Source organism: Artemia franciscana, chromosome 17 (genome assembly GCF_032884065.1).
Source record: "Artemia franciscana chromosome 17, ASM3288406v1, whole genome shotgun sequence".
NCBI lineage: Eukaryota > Metazoa > Arthropoda > Branchiopoda > Anostraca > Artemiidae > Artemia > Artemia franciscana.
The window spans coordinates 22,347,621-22,367,120 of NC_088879.1; the positions used below are offsets into that span (position 1 = coordinate 22,347,621).

Genomic DNA, 19,500 nt, shown 5'->3' on the forward strand with positions numbered 1-19,500 from the left:
TTTAACCGCAAGTAAGGAGCGACATTAAAACTTAAAACGAATAGAAATTATTTCGTATATGAAAGGGGTTGTCCCCTCCTCGACGCCTCGCTCTTTACGCTAAAGTTTTTAATTGTTTTATAAAGAGGAGCTGTGACAAAGAGTCAAACTTTAGCGTAAAGAGCGAGGCTTTGAGGAGGGGACAACCTCTTTGCCGTTCTCAAAAGACGGAATATTCACCCTGACTATCAAAATAGCAAATCTTTAATATGTCAGGAACGACTAAGGAGGAGGGTTCTGACTTAAAACTATCAGATAGTAATTGGGGACAGCAAGGGGATTTCGAACATTATGTCTAGGACAAGAGATAAGAGTATAAAAAAATCTCCTAAATATTTGTTCGCCCAAATAAAGACAAAAATTTTTTTTATTAATAGTTTGAAACTCATATCTCGAAACTGTTAGATCAAAGAGAGCCCTGCGTATAGAAAAATCTGGCAATTCTTTTTTTTTCAACCAAAAATGGTAAATAAGTTTTTGTTCCAATTAGCTACTCTGCACGCTTTTGTTCAGACCAGTTACTAGTCTTAGAACATTTTTGATTCGGGACCGCTGAAACGGGACGTTAAATTTTGTCTCTCCAATCGGCTTATAAACGACATCCATAATTTTTCTGATCAGGACAACCCTCATTCAGAAAGCAAATTTGAAATATATTGTGAACGTATCGGTTCGTGACATACGAGTATTGGTCCAACTTATTTGTTCCTGAATAGTCGTGTAACTTACAGGGCAAGAAGACAGGGTCAGGTAGACCTTAATCGAAACAAAAATATTTTGAAGATTGGTTGTATTGGCATGGGCGCCTACAACTGAACCAGAAAATTCTATTTTCTAAGATTGGAATAGACACGGGATATGAAGAATAGGACAAAAGAGACCTTAATGAAGACAAAGGCAATAAGGAAAATGTCTTATTGATTCATTAATCCCCAAATAGGTCTAAATTTTTTTCTCTGACCGGCTAGACACCAACAAGCCATTCATATTGGGCCAAACAAAGCTGCGGGAGAATATCTCATTAAAAGGTTATATAGACTACTGAAACTTTGAAATGTTGATAGGAATTGATTTTGGAACTGAGTAATTTCCTCTGAGTTCTCCAAAAATAGGGAACCGTATGAAAAACAATGTTTGGGGGAGACTATTGATATTTCGAGAAGTCTTTCAGTTCAAAGGATACCTCATCCCCTCTAGTTTCGATTTTGTAAAATGTCGGTAAAAAAAATCAATTCCTTCAAGTGACACTCATTTTTTCTATGGCAACTTGCTCCGTATGTACCGATAAATTGAATTTTATGGCAAATTCAGCAGATGTTATACGTTTGACGGAGGCCAAAATAGCGAGTTTCACTTTGACATGTAGTCTCACCTGATGTTATTATACCTCAGTCAGTGCTGGTCAAACTTGGGACTTAATGGTATTTTAATTGCTTAGTGAATTGCAAGAAAATGAACCATTGTGTCGGCTACGCAACCATGTATGTGAATTTTATGTATATATATATTTTTTTAATTAACGTAAATTTTTTTGAGATAGAAGCAAGGGGAAAAGGCAGCATAACCGGCACGTACACAGAAAATTAGGTCAGGGATGTGTAACTTAGAAAAGAATGTTTGATAGTCTTTTTTCACCCAACTATCAACCCTGTTCCCATATATAATGATCACTTCCGTTAAAACTGACAACCCCTCTGATGGGCTGAATATAAACCTAAGCTGTATAAATAACTTTGTCAATTATGTTGATTTGCGGCATTTCTTGCATTAGTTTTCATCGACAGTTGGCTCATAATGCGCAATAATGCCAATTTTAAAAATCAGTAAAATTTGTAAGTCACCTTGGCTACATCTTACCCCACAAGAGGCCACATATAGGCAGAGCTTAGACGGTCAGATATGTGCCATGTGACAATTGCGTGTGGTACGCTATTGTTGCGGTAGTAACTATTATATTTTGATATAGTGCTCAATGGGGAATTGAACAATACTACTCATTTGTTATTATAGCCTAACGTTTAATTTAGAACAGGCTATGCTAGAGACTGAATTTACGGATTATTGTAAAAAAATTAAATTGTAGATATGGAATTATCTTGGTTCGATGGAGCTCCTCTCCCCTCTTTCTGCACGAGTCTGCTAGTCCGAACATAACAAGATTTAACACTTATAGTAATTTTCAGTTTATTCTTGAAGGGGTTAATCGACTAAATTCAGCTTATTTGGAGATGTTCTCTTTATGCACATTTGTGTTTATGTATAGTTGAATAATTGATTCCCAAATTGAATTGAAATTTAAATGAACAGTAAGGTCAAATTTAAAGTGAAGAGGAGCAGGATTAGCACCCCTTAAACCTTCCAAGGTCAGGGCATTATTTGTGCTATGAAGGTTAATGTGTAGAATGAAGGTGATAAGCTTTGAGTAACAACAAGAGCTAAGAGCTCATGTGGCACTTTTGACGAGGCAAGAAGAGCTAAGAGCCAAGAGATCATATGGTATGAGCTCTAGCAAAATTCTATGAATCAATAGATTAATTTAAAAGGAAAATAAGGGCCTTAATGCCGGTCAGGATTTAAAATAAGAGCTCTGAGTCACGATGTCCTTCTAAATATCAAAATTCATTAAGATCCGATCGCCCACTCGTATGTTATAAATATCTAATTTATTCTAATGTTTCCTCTCCCTTCAGCCCCCTAGATGGTTGAATCTTGGAAAACGACTTTATCAAGTCAATTTGTGCAGCTCCCTGACACGCCCACCAATTTTCATCGTCCTAGCACGTCCAGAAGCACCAAACTCGCCAAATCAATGAACCCCTCCCCCCAACTCCCCCAAAGAGAGCGAATCCAGTACGGTTCCGTCAATCACGTATCAAGGAAATTTGCTTATTCTATCCACCAAGCTTCATCCCGATTCCTCCACTCCAAGTGTTTTCCAATATTTCCCCCTCCAACTCCCCCCAATGTCAAAAGATCTGGTCGGGATTTGAAATAAGAGCTCTGAGACATGAATTCCTTCTAAATATCAAATTTCATTAAGATCCGATCACCTATTCGTAAAATAAAAATACCCAATTTTCACGTTTTCCAAGAACTCCGGTTTTCCCCCTCCAACTCCCCCCAATGTCACAGGATCTGGTCGGAATTTAAAATTAGAGCTTTAAAACGCAAGACCCTTCTAAATATCAAATTTCATTAAGATCTGGTCACCCTTTCGTAAGTTAAAAATACCTCAATTTTCAAAATTACCCCCCCCCCCCAACTCCACCAAAGAGAGCAGATCCGGTCCGATTATGTCAGTCACGTGTGTTAGACAGTTTTTTATTCTTCCCATCCAGTTTCATCCTGATCTCACCGCTTTAAGTATTTTCTAAGATTTCCGGTTCCCCTCAACTGCCCCCCCCCCCCCAATTACGCTGGATCCGGTTGAGATTAAAATAAGAGATCCGAGTCACGAGTTCCTTCTAAATATGAAGTTTTATGAAGATCCGATCACTCCTTCATAAGTTAAAAATACTTTATTTTTTCTAACTTTTCAGAATTAACCCCCCCCCCAAATAGAGTGGATCCGTTCCAATTATGCAAATCACGTATCTAAGACTTCTGCTTATTTTTTCCACCAAGTTCCATCCCGATCCCTCCAATCTAAGCGTTTTCCATGATTTTAGGTTCCCCCACCCCAAACTCCCCCCAATGTCACCAGATCCGGTCGGGACTTAAAATAAGAGCTTTGAGACACGATATCTTTCTAAATATCAAATTTCATTGAGATGCGATCACCCGTTCGTAAGTTAAAAATACCTCATTTTTTCTAATTTTTCAGAATTACCCCCCCCCCCCTTCAACTACCCCAAAGAGAGCGGATCCATTCCCGTTATGTCAATCATGTATCTAGGACTTGTGCTTATTTTTCCCACCAAGTTTCACCCCGATCCCTCCACTCTAAGTGTTTGCCAAGTTTTAGGTTTCCCCCTCCCAACTCTCACCCCCCAGTGTCACCAGATCTGTTCAGAATTTAAAATAAGAGCTCTGAGACACGATATCCCTCTAAATATCAAATTTCACTGATATTCGATCACCTGTTCGTAAGTTAGAAATACCTCATTTTTTCTAATATTTCAGAATTATCCCCCCCCCAACTACCCCAAAGAGAGCGGATCCGTTCCAGTTATGTCAATCATGTATCTAGAACGTGTGCTTATTTTTCCCATCAAGTTTCATCCCGATCCCTCCGCTCTAAGTGTTTTCCAAGTGTTAAGTTTCTCCCTCCCAACCCCCCCCCCCCAACGTAACCGGATCTTTCCGGGATTTAAAATAAGAGCTCTGAGACACGATATCCTTCTAAATTATCAAATTTCATTGAGATTCGATTACCCGTTCGTAAGTTAAAAATACCTCATTTTTTCTAATTTTCCAGAATTAACCCTGCCCCCAACTACCCCAAAGAGACCGGATCCGTTCCAGTTATGTCCATCATGTATCTAAAACTTGTGCTTATTTTCCCCACCAAGTTTCATCCCGATCCCTCCACTCTAAGTGTTTTCCAAGATTTTAGGTTTCCCCCTCCCAACCCCCCCCCCCCATTGTCACCAGATCCGGTCGGGATCTAAATAAGCGCTCCGAGACAAGATATTCTCTAAATATCAAATTTCATTGAGATCCGATCACCCGTTCGTAAGTTAAAAATACCTCATTTTTTCTATTTTTTCAGAATTAACCCCCCCCCCCCAACTACCCCAAAGAGAGCAGATCCATTCCGGTTATGTCAATCATGTATCTAGGACTTGTGTTTATTTTTCCCACCAAGTTTCATCCCGATCCCTCCACTCTAAGTGTTTTCCAAGTTTTAGGTTTCCCCCTCACAACTCACCCCCAAATGTCACCAAATCCGGTCGGGATTTGAAATAACAGCTCTGAGACACGATATCCTTCCAAACATCACACTTCATTAAGATCTGATCAACCGTTCGTAAATTAAAAATACTTCAATTTTCCTATTTTTTCCGATTTAACGCGCCCCCCACTTCCCCCCCCCCCCAGATGGTCAAATCGGGAAAATAACTATTTCTAATTTAATCTGGTCCGGTCCCTGATACGCCTGCCAAATTTCATCGTCCTAGCTTACCTGGAATTGCCTAAAGTAGCAAAACCGGGACCGACAGACCGACAGAATTCGAGATTGCTATATGTCACTTGGTTAATACCAAGTGCCATAAAAACTAACATTTGTTGTTCCCAGGCAAATTATCGTTTTTGCTATTGTGACTTGTCTTAATTGACGCATCAACATATATTTGGCATTAACACTAACACTAATAACGCTCAAATAGAACACTATTCTATTTTTCTTGCTTAAACCAGTATTTATCTTAGATTTGAAGTGATTCACTTTTACGTGGGTAATTCTTTTCTATTGTCCCGCAAGGTAAGGAGAGATGTTAAGAAAAAAAATAATAAAGGAAAGAATAATTACTCTTCTAATGGACTCTTCCAATCATCTTAGACATGAAATAACACAAAGCAGGACCTGTTCTTCGTAATTAGTGCATAAGCTTCTTAAGATACAGGTGTCTTATGACTCATGTCATAAGACAACTTAATTATTATTGAAAACCTAAATTAGGGCGTTGAAATTGAAGTAAAGAATTTAACACAAATCGTTGAATTGTTAAAATTGGTAACACAAAATGCAGCGCTAGTAGAAATAAAAGCTTGTATCCGTTTTGATAATTACCAGGGGTATATGTGCCTACTAATTTTTTTCTTGCGCCTTGGAGATAAAGATCGCGGGAGAAAAAGACAAGAGCAAGTTTTCTGAAACAAGAGTTAGAAAAATGTTGCTCTAAAAGAAGATTTTTATGATATTTCAAATGAAGTCTTTGCATCTATATTCATTCCTGGAAGGAGCATCCAATTTATAGAAAAAAATTAACGTATCGTCAATCTAATTATATCTAATTATGTAATAAATACATTGTTGCGTTTGTAATATCAAATTAAAATAAAAACTAGTTTTTTCAATTGAAAGTGAAGGGCAAAATTAAAACTTAAAACAAAAAAGAATCATTCAGTAAATGAGAGTGGCTGCATCCTCTTCAGTCTCCCTCACTTTTTACACTAAAGTTTTTCAGTAAATATAAGACGGCTTTTATTCAAATTAAACAACCTTTGTGTTTCAGGAGTCGTTCTTAAAAAATTGGGACAAATTTCTGATTGTTTTTCAAACAATGCTGGGAAATCTGCTTCCTCCCTCCGTGGAAAGCCTCCCACACAAAGAATTCCTTCATGGAAAAATTTTGCTACCTAAAATCTCCTCCTCTTGAAAACTTCCTTCCGGACAACTTCACCTTTGCTGAAATTCTCTCGGGAGAATTTCCCGCTGAAAATTCCCCCTATAAGTTTCTCCTTGCTTTCATTAAAAAAAGTTATTTGTAAGTTACTTATCGTTTTTCAAATTATGCCTAAAATCCCGTCCTCCTCAGAAAATTTGTCTCAGAACCCCCCTCCCCCCCCAAAAAAGAAAATTTTTCCAACGGAAAAACTTTTCCCCATAGAACCCTTCAGTCAACCCCCCCCCCCCGAACATGAAAAATCCCCAAGACAATTCTCATATTTCCCAATAGCAAAAGCTCTATGTAAACAGCAGACAGATTTCATTTGCCCTTTCCCCTAGAGCTCGGGGGGGTCATATCATCCCCAGAGGCATAGTTTTTAAAATTTCTGGCTATACTGGACAATAAGTCTCTCAAATTTTAATCGGAAATTTTTTTTGAGAAAAGGGGGTATGCAAAGGGGCTAGTTGCCCTTAGATCTTTCATCCTTTAAAAAAAAAAAAAAAAAAAAAACTTCTAATTTCTGTTTGAATGAAATTTCTTCCGATCATCTAGAACTATTGGCTCGATACCATCACCTCTGGGGGAAAAACAACAACGAATAAACACGCATCTGTGATCTTTCTTCCGGCACAAATAAAAAATCATACATTTTTGAAGATAGTGGCCAAAAACCTGGACATTATAGTTCTAAAATGTCGAATCTGATGGTGTGACTTTCGCTAAGATCCCTTGACTTTTTGGGGTTGTTTGTCCCTTTTTTGAAACTCTGGTAAGTTTTCTCAGACTTGTACTTTTTTGATGGGTAACATTAAACTTGATGAATTTAGCACAAATTTATGTAAAAACAGCACAAAAATTTACTTCTTTTGATTTAACTGTCGTTGTCAAAATTCTATTGTTTAGAGTTGCGGTCACTATTGTGTCGAATTGCTGTTCACTTAAAGTTTGTTACCACGAACTATTTGATAAATACACTGGGTAAAGATATATTTTGTAAATGTTAAGCTTTTAAATTGATTAACCTAACCCATTACCATTTTACAAGACTTAGGCTGTAGGATATATTTGAGAGAGTAAAGTTTTTGTTAAATCAATAGTATTATGCATCTTCAAAAGTAATGTCAATGAATTGTGAGTTTTACTAGCAATATTCAAAACCAGCACTTTTGGAAAATAACATATATTGCAATAAATACATACCGGTACCATTGTTTTCCCTTGGATTTTTTCAACTTTCTATAATAAAACCGTAATATTTACAGTATTGATTGTGTTGTAGAGGGATGGCAAAATCGAAATTTGCACCCTCTGAAGAAAAACCGCTCTATCGATATTTCGATCATTTACCACACATCTGAACCATCTGTCTCAAATTTGAGTCCGCCTGTTTTAAATTTGAGCCTACTATAGGATGAAATTCTGATTTGAAAAAGAGTGGTTTCCATTTGCTGTATGTGACGCTTTGACTAAAGGCATAAAATTACCACTTTCCCTTTCAATAGATTTGTGTCAATAGGAGATGTGCATGATTACTTAGTATTGATGTCATGACTTGCAATCACTTAATCCAATCAAAGCCCATTCCACGGTACTGTTGGTTCAAATTTGAGACGTATGGTGCAGTTCCTAATTCCCACCATACATACACATGCGCTTGACAGTGCGCAAGCACACTGTTCAAATACAGTCATACTGGAATTTACGTTTTAAAATGACCGTCATACGCGTGGACCAATGTGGCACCCTGTAAAGCCAAGTAACAGTTAGAGAAAAAAAAATGAAATTCTTTTCTGCTGGAAACTTTGGACTGCAGAAGAAAAGCACCTCTTAAATTCTCCGAAATTCCTATAATTTCCAGATAATAACACTTTTTCTAGCCTAATAGATACCATAAACAAGAGGTAAAATAGAACTATTCTAGCACTAAAAGTACACTTCGTGGGTATGTTACATTTAACTCGTGTAGAGCATTAATATTATTTATTGTTTTTTTGGAGACCTTAGATCTAGTATTGTATGTATATTCTTGATTTCTAGTAAATGTATCTTTAGAATTCAATTAGAGCCCTTGAATTCTAAATTTTGTGAAATTTTCCACCCTGGTCGATTTTTCTCATATTTTCTATGCACGCAAGGCTTGGCCCAGAAGTAGACACAACAAGTTTGGTTGTTATCTGACTCACAAATGGAGGGAAGAAGAGGTAGGGGCGTTTTTTCCAAGTCTTGTAATTTTCACGCCTACTGGAAGACAAGAAAAGATGGTCAAATGCTAACAAAACTGGATAGGAAGACTAAAACTTTCTATCCAGGAAGTCTAGGAATAGTAACTAGAGTCCTAATTTTGTTTTTCGGGTGTCCGCTTGCAATCTCACGTCTATGGGAGTGATTAGTTTCTCGTCATGATGAATTCTTCCAGGAGGAATTACCAGATATCATTCAACTGAACTTTAAAAGAAAGTAAGAAAAAGTATCCTAGTTGACTGTTAGGGGTTCCATGTTAAATCCAACCTTTGTATGTTTCAGCAAGAAGATTCTCTAAAGGATCATCACCTGTACATTTGCCAGAAGATGTGGAATCTGACCAATTTTTATTTGATGTAGGAGTAATAGTCGTAGTTGTGTCTTTTGGTTTTCGGGTCCATTTTGACATCTCTATGAAAAGAATTAAACTCTTTTCACCATACCACCTACAAGAAGGAGTTGTTGGATATAAAATAATTTTGGGAATCCGTGGCTAAAACAACCCATTTGGGCTTCCAAAATCGATTTCACCAGGAAATTTGCTTGAAGAAGTTGTCAAGTCATAACGAGGTTTGGTGGTAAGTAAGAGCTGATTTCCTAATTATGCCATGGCCCGATCTGAATTCTGTCAGGAAGCGAAAAGAGGCCCATCAATTCAAGTCATCAGAACTTATTTAGTATTGGTTTCAAAACTTTTTTTTTTTGTAGGCTAGTTATGGGTATAGCTTCTTTTACATAATAATCAAAGGACAATAAGACGGTCCTTGGGAGCTCTGATGATGGTCTCAAATTGAAAACGTTTGTAGGTATTGCGGATAAAGAGTCCAACATTTGGAAAAGTTCAAGCTCCACTCTACTGCACTTGAAACTGAAATATCTTTTATTTCCAGATCAATGGACATGGCCAGTTCTTCTTACCCTGATAAGCCTCAGGGGCAATCCTCTTCTAATAAGAGCGATCGAGTAAGTTTTAACTTTTCTAATACCGATTACTTGTACCTTTTATATATGCTTCATTAATTTTTTTATATACTTTGCTATCTTATATAATGTTTTGCATCAGAGCATATTCTTCTGGTAACACCTACAGTAACTGAAATTCCTATAAACTGGTTGCAGAAATCTGAAGATGAAGATGGCACACTGGCGAAACTTCAGCTCCATTCTATGCTTTTAAAGCTTATCTTTGGCTTACTCCCAGGAAATCCGTAGAAATTTCAGATTTTCTTTTATTTTAATCTCATCCTCGAAAAACTGTGAGCATCTGGCCTTTCTCTTTTCATGCTTAGGGTATTTTGTTAGATTATTCTACATGTTTATTTTAAAAACGTTTTCTGAAAAGTAATTTTGCAATAAAAAAAGACAGAGCCATATTGTAGTCTAAAACCAACAGAAATGAAGTCATAGTAATTAGAAGTAAAAGTTAACGGAATAGAGATTGCTATAAATAAATAATTGACACCAAAAACGAGCTGAACTTAAATTTATCGTTACAGCGGACATAAAGATAACAGGTGCTGAAAAGGTAAATAGATGAATCCTAAAACAACAAGAAACTAATCAACAATCCAAACAAACTCAAAACGAGGGGCAAAAATTACAACAAACTAGTTTATTTGTCATATTTTCAATTCAAACATTTTTAGTAATATAAACAAGTTCAACATGACAACAAGTTGCAGTGAAAAAGCGAAATATGTTAAAAGAGGAAACGAGTTCCAAACTGACAGGCCTCTGTAAAATCCACAATAACAACAATTTACTGAAAACGGTTTATTTTGGGACTTTCTGTTGGATTTATTATTTTGGAAGGACAATATTTTTTGTCAAAACTTTTCCTTTTGATTTTGTTTCGTTCATCTTAGAAGTAACTTGTATCGTTTGTTGAGGCAACACTTTGGATGAAGGAAACAATAAATGACTTAATAATGGATTTTCCAAGGAAGAAGAATGCAAGAAATTTACAGCGTATGCAAGTATGCAAGAAATTTACTGATGAAATTACATGACAATGATTTGAATTCCTGACCTTCTCTTTGATTTTTCAGTGTTACAATGATAAAAGAAAAACTGTTTTGTTTTCGATAAACATATTTTTTTCAGTAAAGCAAAAAGACATTGCGATTTAAAGAGTTTTGGAGGGACGAAAGCCCTAATCTCGTTGTTCATGGGCCACTTGACGACCAGCTACTTTTTTTAAGTTTGAAACTGCTCAGCAATAAAAGTATATTGGCCCATTTTACTACCTTATTTTCCGGCAATTTGATTTCTTTTTTTGTGAATTGGGCTCTCTTTCACCCAAGTACTTTCTAATATAAGTCTTTATTCATCAGATGGGCCTCTGAAAATCTTCATCGAGAGAAATTCCTAAAGGAGGCGGGTCATTGACTTAGCTGGTCCATACTTAGGAAAACATTATTCTTCTGTTTTCCCTAAAGGTGATCCCATTGAAGCAGTGGTCGCAGAATATTAAGAGAGGAATTATTCAAATTGGAGATATCAATCAAAATCCTAAGATGGTCAGTCGGTTGAAGACTACTAAAAACCTACGTGCATAGTCTCCATGCTCTTGAGGCCATTCTCCCATATGGCTGTGTATTTTTCCTTTAGTATATTTATATCGTTCATACAAATGAATGAACGTATATGCAGTATTACTTTTGGTTGCACTGTACTGAATATTTGCAAACCAGCTATTAGAAAGGACGTCAGGATGCCTTTGTGGGGAAAGATGCTGGAAGCCTCAATATGGCCTTTTTACAGTCAAATTTTCCACCTTTTCATGATAAATCCTTCCAATGAATATGGATGGAATATTTACCTCTGAACATCCTTTCATCTGAAAGAATGTGTTTGGCCTAAGTATTTAATGTGGATCTTGAGGGGTTAAAAGTTTTATTCTTATTGAAGAAATATGTTGATATGAACCAACACATCTATGTGCATACTTGCAAAAAAAAAGGGGGAGAGAGGGACATCTTCTGGAGTCAAAGTCTTTACAATGTTGCCCCACCTCAACATATGTAGAATCATAAAATGAAAAATTATTTACAACATGTCAGAGCCTCCCCACTAAAAAGAGTTTTCGGATTGCAACTTTTTTCGGGTTGATTTTCATTCTTAAAGTATTCTATAGCTCGACTTTACCATAAAGAGTGGGGGGGGCTGAGGGATGGCAGCTTTTCTAATATATGGGCAACCCTGAATATGACATTAAAAATGGACAAAAAATAAAATAATATAATGGTTTCTAGTAAACCAAAATAAAGACTGATTTTAAAACTTTTAAAAAACAAACAATCCTGTGCATTAGATGGGGTACTGGCGTCCCCTTATCCTAAACCTCCCAATTTTTTCGCTAAAGTTAAGCTTGCAATACAATTTATTGAGAGTGTAATTGGCACCTACAATATGCTGAAACCTTGGAGTAAAGAGCATGGGGGTATAAAGGGTAGCCATTTTTTCCCATGTATGGGATCCTTTTTGCTCATTTACATTTTAACTTGGGTCTAGAATTTCATTTTGAAACACTTTTTGTTATTTCATCCATGCATGATGAGTCTTTGGTGTGGTCATTCTTCCTAGGTACTACATAATAATTAATTGTTTTGTTTTATTTGTATTCAAATCTCATAAATGTGGTAATTGTATATTTTCCCTCTCTTTTAAACTGGCTTTTGAATGGTCAGACCCTGGGTTTGTAGTTTCATCTTTTCAGTTTCTTTAGATTGTATAAGCATAAATTCTTTTCTGCCTTTGTCAGAATACGAAAGTTACCTTAAAATGTTTCCTTTTCAGACCAGTTTACGGATTGATTCTTTGCCCATTCAGACAGCACTTAAGACAACCAAGCTCTACGCAAGCAGAAAACCAACAGACACGCAGAATACGATAGATACCCCAATAAAGAGTGACGTCATTGGACTTAGATATTTTTAAAGTTTTGAAAAATTATAACCACAGTATTTATTTTCAAGTAAATTGTTGAAGACTGTTTTATCATAGGCAGCACAATAGCGCTGCCTAAGTATAGAGCGAAGTGCGCACGACATATTTTTTTTTACAAAGGCACTTCCTATAAAAAGTTGAAAGTTCAAGAGCCCTTTTCAGAGTCAAAAGTGATCGAAGGGCGACCAGCCCTCTTCCCACGCCAATAAAGTCCCCAAACACATCCAATCAAAATTTTGAGATAGCCATTTTGTTACAAATAGTTGAAAGATCCAGTAATTATGCCTTTGGGTTTTTCAATCCCCCTCCCCACAGCCCTTAGGGCAAGGGTTGTAAGTTATATAATTCGTCCATTATTTATATGGCCTATTTTATTGTAAAGGGTTGGGATGTTTGACCTTTAATTTCCAAACACACGAAGGGCATTCTGGTGAACCTTTCAGAGAATGCTGAGGGGAGTGTTCAGCTAAATCAAAACACGTTATTTTTATGCGGGTTGTCAAAAGGGCGTTACTCAGGAATGGAGTATATTAATTTTTAAATTCCTGGGAATGACGAGGGAGATGATCAATTCACCATCAGTCCTATTACAGTCCGAATACCAGTCCTATTACTGCTACTACTATAACTCCTTTTACTAGTACTACTACTACTGCAACTAATGTGTCTAATATTACAATTATACCGCAGGGTATGAATATAAATTGAGGGAATGTTGAGGGGGAAGTTGAACTGAATCATAGCATGCCATTTGAATGCAGGTTGTCAAAAGAGCGTATCAGCAATATCTTAGGAAAAACCAGGTGAGTGAAGTAGGAACTTACAGGGCTTACTATGGGGAACGTTGAGCTAACCAAAAGATAATACTTGTTTCCTAATATTACTGCTTCTACTACTGCTGCTGCTAGTGCAATTACTATCACTACTGCTACTAAAGTTAAGGGTATTAAGGCAAACATTTTGCAGTATATTAAAACAGTGCTGAACAAAATCAAATCACACTATGTGCACACAGGTTGTCAAGAGCATGTATCAACAATGTTTAGGAGCGGTTTATGGTATTAAGTTTAAAGCTTCAGCTTGTGTTGAGGGGGGTGCTTAAAAAAACCAAAAATGTTGTGTGCATACTACTACTATTGCTACTACTCCAACTGCAACTATTGCTGCAATGCAAGCTAAGGGTAGTAAGATGAAGCTTTCAGGGAATGTTTAGGCGGATATTGTACTAAATCAAACGACCTATGAGAATATAGATTGTAAAAAGTGTCCAACACCTACATCTTGAGAACAGCTTGCATTAATAAGTTGGACTTTACAGGGTATGTTGTGGCTGATTTCGAACTAACCAGAAGGTACTATGTGTATACTATCAATGCAACTACTACGATTGCTGTAACTAATGATGCTAAGGGTATTAAAGTGAAACTTTTAGGGAACTTTTAGCTGGAGTTTCAGTTAAGCAACAAAACTATATGCTTGCTACTTTTCAAATGGGCGTATAAGCAATATTGTAGGCAGCATGGCATAATACTATAGTAAAAATTTGAGAGAATATAGAGGCAAAATTTGAACCAAATCAAAACGCATTATGTGTATGGAGATTGTCGAGAGCGCGTATCTCAGGAATGGATTAGGAAATTAAGTTGGAACTTTCAGAAAATACTTAAAGCGAAAGATCAATTAACCAAAAAGCAATATGCACATGGCACTACTAATACTACTACTGCTAAAACTACTACTTCTATTGTAACTACTACTAATGGTAAGAGCATTAAGATTTAAATTTCAGAAACTGTTGAGGAGAGTTTACTAAATTAAAATATACTTCGGACATAAAGGTTATCAAATAAGCATATCAGCAATATCATAGCAGTGACTGAAACTTCCAGGGCTTGATGGCGAGGGGAGGAGTTCAACTGACCAAACGGCAACATGTCAATACTGCTGCTACTACTAGTGCTAGTGTTACTACTGTTAATACCACACTAGTCCTACAAGTACTACTACTCCTATTACTGTCACTACAATTATAATTATGGCTAAGGGTATCCAGGTGAAATTTTCAGAAATATTGGGGGTAGGGGGGAATTGAATCACAACACACCATCTGCATGCAGAATGTCCAAAAGGCATATCACCAATATCTTAAAAACGACCTGGTGTGTGAAGTTGAAACTTACAAGGCTTGTAATGGGGGTCATTGTGCTAACCAATGTTTATTGACCAGCAATAGTCAAATTTGGAGATAATTTTTCGAATCTAGAAAAGATGGAAGCCTGGAAAAGTATTTTTTCTATCTGTAATGCAGATCTGACAGCAGACAAAAAGACATAGTATTACAAATAGAAATTGATGGGCAAGAATGAACGGTGTTACAATCTTTCAAAAAAATTTATTTTACTATTAAATTTCTACTTCTGAAATACACATCTGACGTTAAAACCAAAAAAATGTTTAAGGAATTGTTAAGACTTGGCATTTTTTTTTATTCAGACATGAGCATGGTGTGATTCAGACATAAGACTTCCACTCGCCGTGATATTTTACATGCATAGTGAATTTTCATTACTCTCAAAATGTGCTTCAACTTAACTTTTTCAATGTGAAGAGCGAAAATTTCTTTGTTTGCACAAAAACAAGAAACATTCAAGTTAGGATATTTTCCACCAAAGAAGCAAAAATACTATGTGCTCACAATATATAATTTTGTTTATACAGGAAGAATGGCCACAAAAACTTGAGAGTGGGATGAATAAAAAAAATAATTTAAAAGCTTTAGGACATTTCTAGATGTCAAAAGCAAATGATGGACGACCCATTTCCTCTTGGCATTTTGAATACTTTATAACAAAAGTATTGTAGTATGAAAATCAATAACCAATTTAAATTTCAGTTCTAATTTAAAGTGGTTAAGTTTTAATTTCTTTTATTCTAACTAACCGGGTAATCTGGTATCTTACGTTGAAATTAAAAGGGCTCAAAATACCTATAAATTGCTGGTTCTTCTTGATCTTAATGATAATTTAGATTATTCTACAAGTTTATGCAAAAAGCAGTAAACTGCATTGTTAAATTGTTCCTTTTTTTAAAAGAAGGATGAAATTTGTACTGTTTTTTTGCGCCACACCAACAGCTAGTGTTGAAATAATTCTTGGCATAAAAACATCCCAAAATATTTACTTTGAAAATTAATAAAAGATTTTATTCATTTACTTTTTGCTTACAAGGCAGCTAAAAAAAATTATTAATTCTGAAATTTGCTTTTGCAAAGATTTGGATTTGATTTTTCTTTTTAACTTTGTCCTATACTTGTAAACATTAATTGCTCATTCAATTAGGGTCTACAAATAAAATCATCAATTACTCAATTATTATCTATAAGACATTTTCTTAGCTTTTCTTCTATCTTTTTAATTTTTACAGATTTGAACTAAAAAAATAAACAGAAATTGAATAAGAAAAGACAAATTTTTTCATAGCAAAAGTAAAGAGCAAAGTAATGTCTTGAATAGAGCAAAAAAAATCTAATTAAAATTATAATGAACAATAAACTAAAAGTTAAAGGAAACAGATATTAGACTTAATGAAAAATGAATAAAGGTATAATATGCCAAAAATAAAACCAATATTCAACTCAAACCCAAAACCAACAGAAATTACTAGATATATGAACTGAGAAGTTGTCCCCCATATGCCCCAATTTAAATGGATGACGATTTGGTATACTGGTGCTGAAAAAAGCTACGTGTGCCTTTAGAGATCAATTGTATAAAATGACAATTTCATAGAAGAAGAACAGTTTATTCTTCATAGTTAAGATAAATATCCATTAAGAAGATAAACACCACCTCAAACACCACAAAATATCACTGTCAGCCAAGAGTCTAGTTGACCATACCTGAACACAGAGCACAGAACTCAATGTATATCCTCTTATAATTTAGCTCCTAATATCAAAAGATTTACTGCAAGAAATCTGAGCAGATTCAAGATAAATAAGGAAAAAACAACTCAGTAGTTTTGTCTATATCAGAGAGTGAGTCAAAAGTAAAAGGGCTAAAGGCCTTTTTTTGCATCAACCAAAGAGACTGTCTGAGCTCAACCACTCAGTGTGGTTGAGCTCAACTGCTGTTTTTGCATGAAACAATTGACTGATTTAACCAGAACTGTTATTGTTTTTTAAACACAGGTTTCTACCATTTATAATTATTGGTTGAACTTTTCAGGCAGACTTCAAAAATAAGAATTGGTAGGCTATAAATAAGCTTATATAAAATAAGAATTATAAGCTGACAAATAGAATTCTAGCCATGCAAAAGTAAGCTTTGACTTTGTTTTTTTATATTAGGGCTATTTGGATGAATGTTGGGTTATATCCTGCAATTTGATTCATATAGGCCTTAAGACAGCAAGTCAAGAGTTTGAATTTGCTTTTGAAGACTTGTGTAGATACTTGGAAATGTTTGTTTCATCCTTTTGATGCCCTAGGCTTGACCTTAGCTTGGTAATTTGGGGCTGGAGATAAAACCTTGATGAAGCAAGACCCTAGTGGTCACAAAGCATTTTTAATCCAATTACTATTCTTACTAGATGCTTCAAGATGTGTTGCATCTTCATCAGAACTATTTACATTTCAGCCTTACCCTATAGGGCTATGGATAAATTTTCAGGTCAAACTCTAGTTTGGCTACTGTTTGCTACCTTAGAAATGGGTTAGGTCAGGAAAATAGAACTTCCAGTAATGAATCCAGGGCAAAAAATAGGTAAAACTCTAGTTTAGCAAATTTTCACTATCTTGGAAAGGGAATAGGTTACAAGAATGAAACTCAGTAATTAATCCAGGGTCAAAAACATACTCTGGGAAGGAACTGCCAAGCTTCTATGTTAACCCTTTTCTGATTTTAAGTCTTAGAAAATTGCTTACTCAAAAGGTCTATACCAAAGCTATTAAAATTTTGACAAAACAAGATTTACCTTAATTTTCAATTATCAGTTTCTTTTACACTGGCTTTAGCTCTTAAAATGCAATTCCTTTTATTTGAGAAGCATTTTAAGGGGGCCAAAAACAGGGCTGTATAATTGGAGTTCAAAGAACTCTATTTATACAGTGATTTTTAAAAAATCACTGTATACAAGTGATTTTTTAGCGAAGTAAACCCTTCTTTTGCTAATTTAGGATTTTAAATTGATTAGCTAACTGAAATTTTCCTATCCTGTGCAATTGAAATATTTTCCCTTTTCATAGCATTGAGACAATCTATCCCAATAAAAAAATATCCAAATCATCTTGAATGGAATGACTAAAAGGAGAAAAATGAAAATCACAATTTGCAATCTTACAATTAAACTTCTGGCCACACAAATTGTATTAGACTACCCAGCTCTGAAATAATTGCTCAAGTAGCTTAGTAGTAACTTTATCTAATATTGCAATAACTTTATAACTTATATCTATTTTAGTGCAACCCACCCAAAAAAGAAAAAATGAAGCTCAATAACTCACCATATTTGTAAACAAAAGTGGTGCCTTTGGGTGTGTTCCAGGGACTTACTGTAGTAACCGAATGGTTACTATTTCCGTTCCTAGTGGGAAAATGGTTACTGCCCAACCCGCTGGGAACGAGAATAGTTACTGCCGGCAGTAACCGCAGTAAGTGATTTTCTTACCGTGCTCAAAAGAATGGTTAGCGCAGTAAGTACATAATTCACCTTCTTCAACAAAAATCTCATTCAACAAAAAATAAATATGGACAAGAAAGAAGTAATAGAATATCAAGTTATTTGCTTGGAAGAAGGTGGGACAGTGATTTTGCAAAAGAAAGAGGGATCTGAGCCAGGTTAGTAAATCACAATATTTTGGGATCAACATTAAAGGACACCCTGAGTAGTAGGCTATCTATTAGCAAGTAGGTTAAATCAATGAAAAATTTATTATTTAATTTAAAGATTTCCATGTTTTCTGGCATATCCAGGCATAATTATTACCTTAAATTGCCATTTGGAATCATTTTAAGGATTGACTTCTTCCAGGTAACATTGAGGCTCCATTAAATTGCCACATGGTAAACAGGCCTAGGTGAAGTATTACAGATAAGTTGAGGATTTATGGGCTGTCAAATCATTATTCTGAGACTGTCTTTAATCCTATTGAAGAAGTAGGCTAGGGTAGATTATTCAGAGTCTATTCCAAAGGATGGTAATTTTATCCAGTAAAATTCTAGTTGATTGACTTCTTGCTATCACTGAAAGGGGTTAGGTTAGGAAAATGAAACTTTCAGGGATGGGTCTACAGGCTAAAGTATGTCCTGGGAAGGTATTTCTAAGTACACATCTCTACTCATTCTTGCTCTAGAGGGCTCTGATCTTTGATGACCTTCAAAAATATATATAGCTGAAGTTACATGTTTCCCATTGATTCTGCCAATCTATCCCTCAACCTTTAACTCCCTGTTAATTGAAGCAACTGTAACAAAGCAAGAATGGGGGAAAAGGTAACAGGTGACAGAATACATTGGAACTACATAATTTTGGCTATATATTTGCAGATTAGGCAGGTTGGAGGTAAATTATAGTATAGAGATGCATGCTTTTCCCTTTGGTATGTAGGCTAAGTAGAAGGTCACTTGTACCTGATGTTGTCCGTGTTGTTTTTAGTTGGATGGGAAACATCCAAAGAAAGTTTCCTTTGAAAAGGAAAGGTGAGAATGCCCAAAAGTGAGATTGAATTTGTCAAAGCTTGGAGGTTTGCCCCTTCAGTCTGTTTAAAGGAAAATGGATTCATAATTGAAGCTTTGTTCATTTCAATCTTAAGGGTGACCTATATTTGTGACAATTCATTAAATGGTTGTAAAGGGGTACTTTTGTTTATTCATTTGTCTTCTTTGTTTTCTAACAGTTTTTTTAATCTTTAAATTAATATCCATTTCTTACAAATTTT

At 35.6% G+C, this 19,500-nt stretch overlaps 1 protein-coding gene and 1 long non-coding RNA gene across 3 annotated transcripts in view; one reads left to right on the forward strand and one right to left on the reverse strand.

Annotated features, from left to right (window-relative positions):
• The window catches only part of LOC136038006 (guanine deaminase-like), an 86,661-nt gene extending 68,487 nt beyond the window's left edge, over positions 1–18,174 (reverse strand). Inside the window, exon 1 of one of the 2 annotated variants that reach the window (XM_065720926.1) lies at positions 18,067–18,174. In XM_065720926.1, the coding sequence (XP_065576998.1) occupies positions 18,067–18,069 (3 nt within the window). In that variant the 5' untranslated portion in view covers positions 18,070–18,174. Of the gene's footprint in view, positions 1–14,743; positions 14,780–18,066 lie in introns of those variants that run through there. The other variant, XM_065720925.1, reaches the window with a different exon arrangement.
• On the forward strand, positions 1,365–12,609 carry LOC136038008 (uncharacterized). Its single transcript, XR_010620106.1, has 3 exons — positions 1,365–1,520; positions 9,506–9,578; positions 12,414–12,609. It is a non-coding gene; the product is annotated as an uncharacterized LOC136038008 (long non-coding RNA).
• Positions 18,175–19,500: the final 1,326 nt, after the last annotated feature.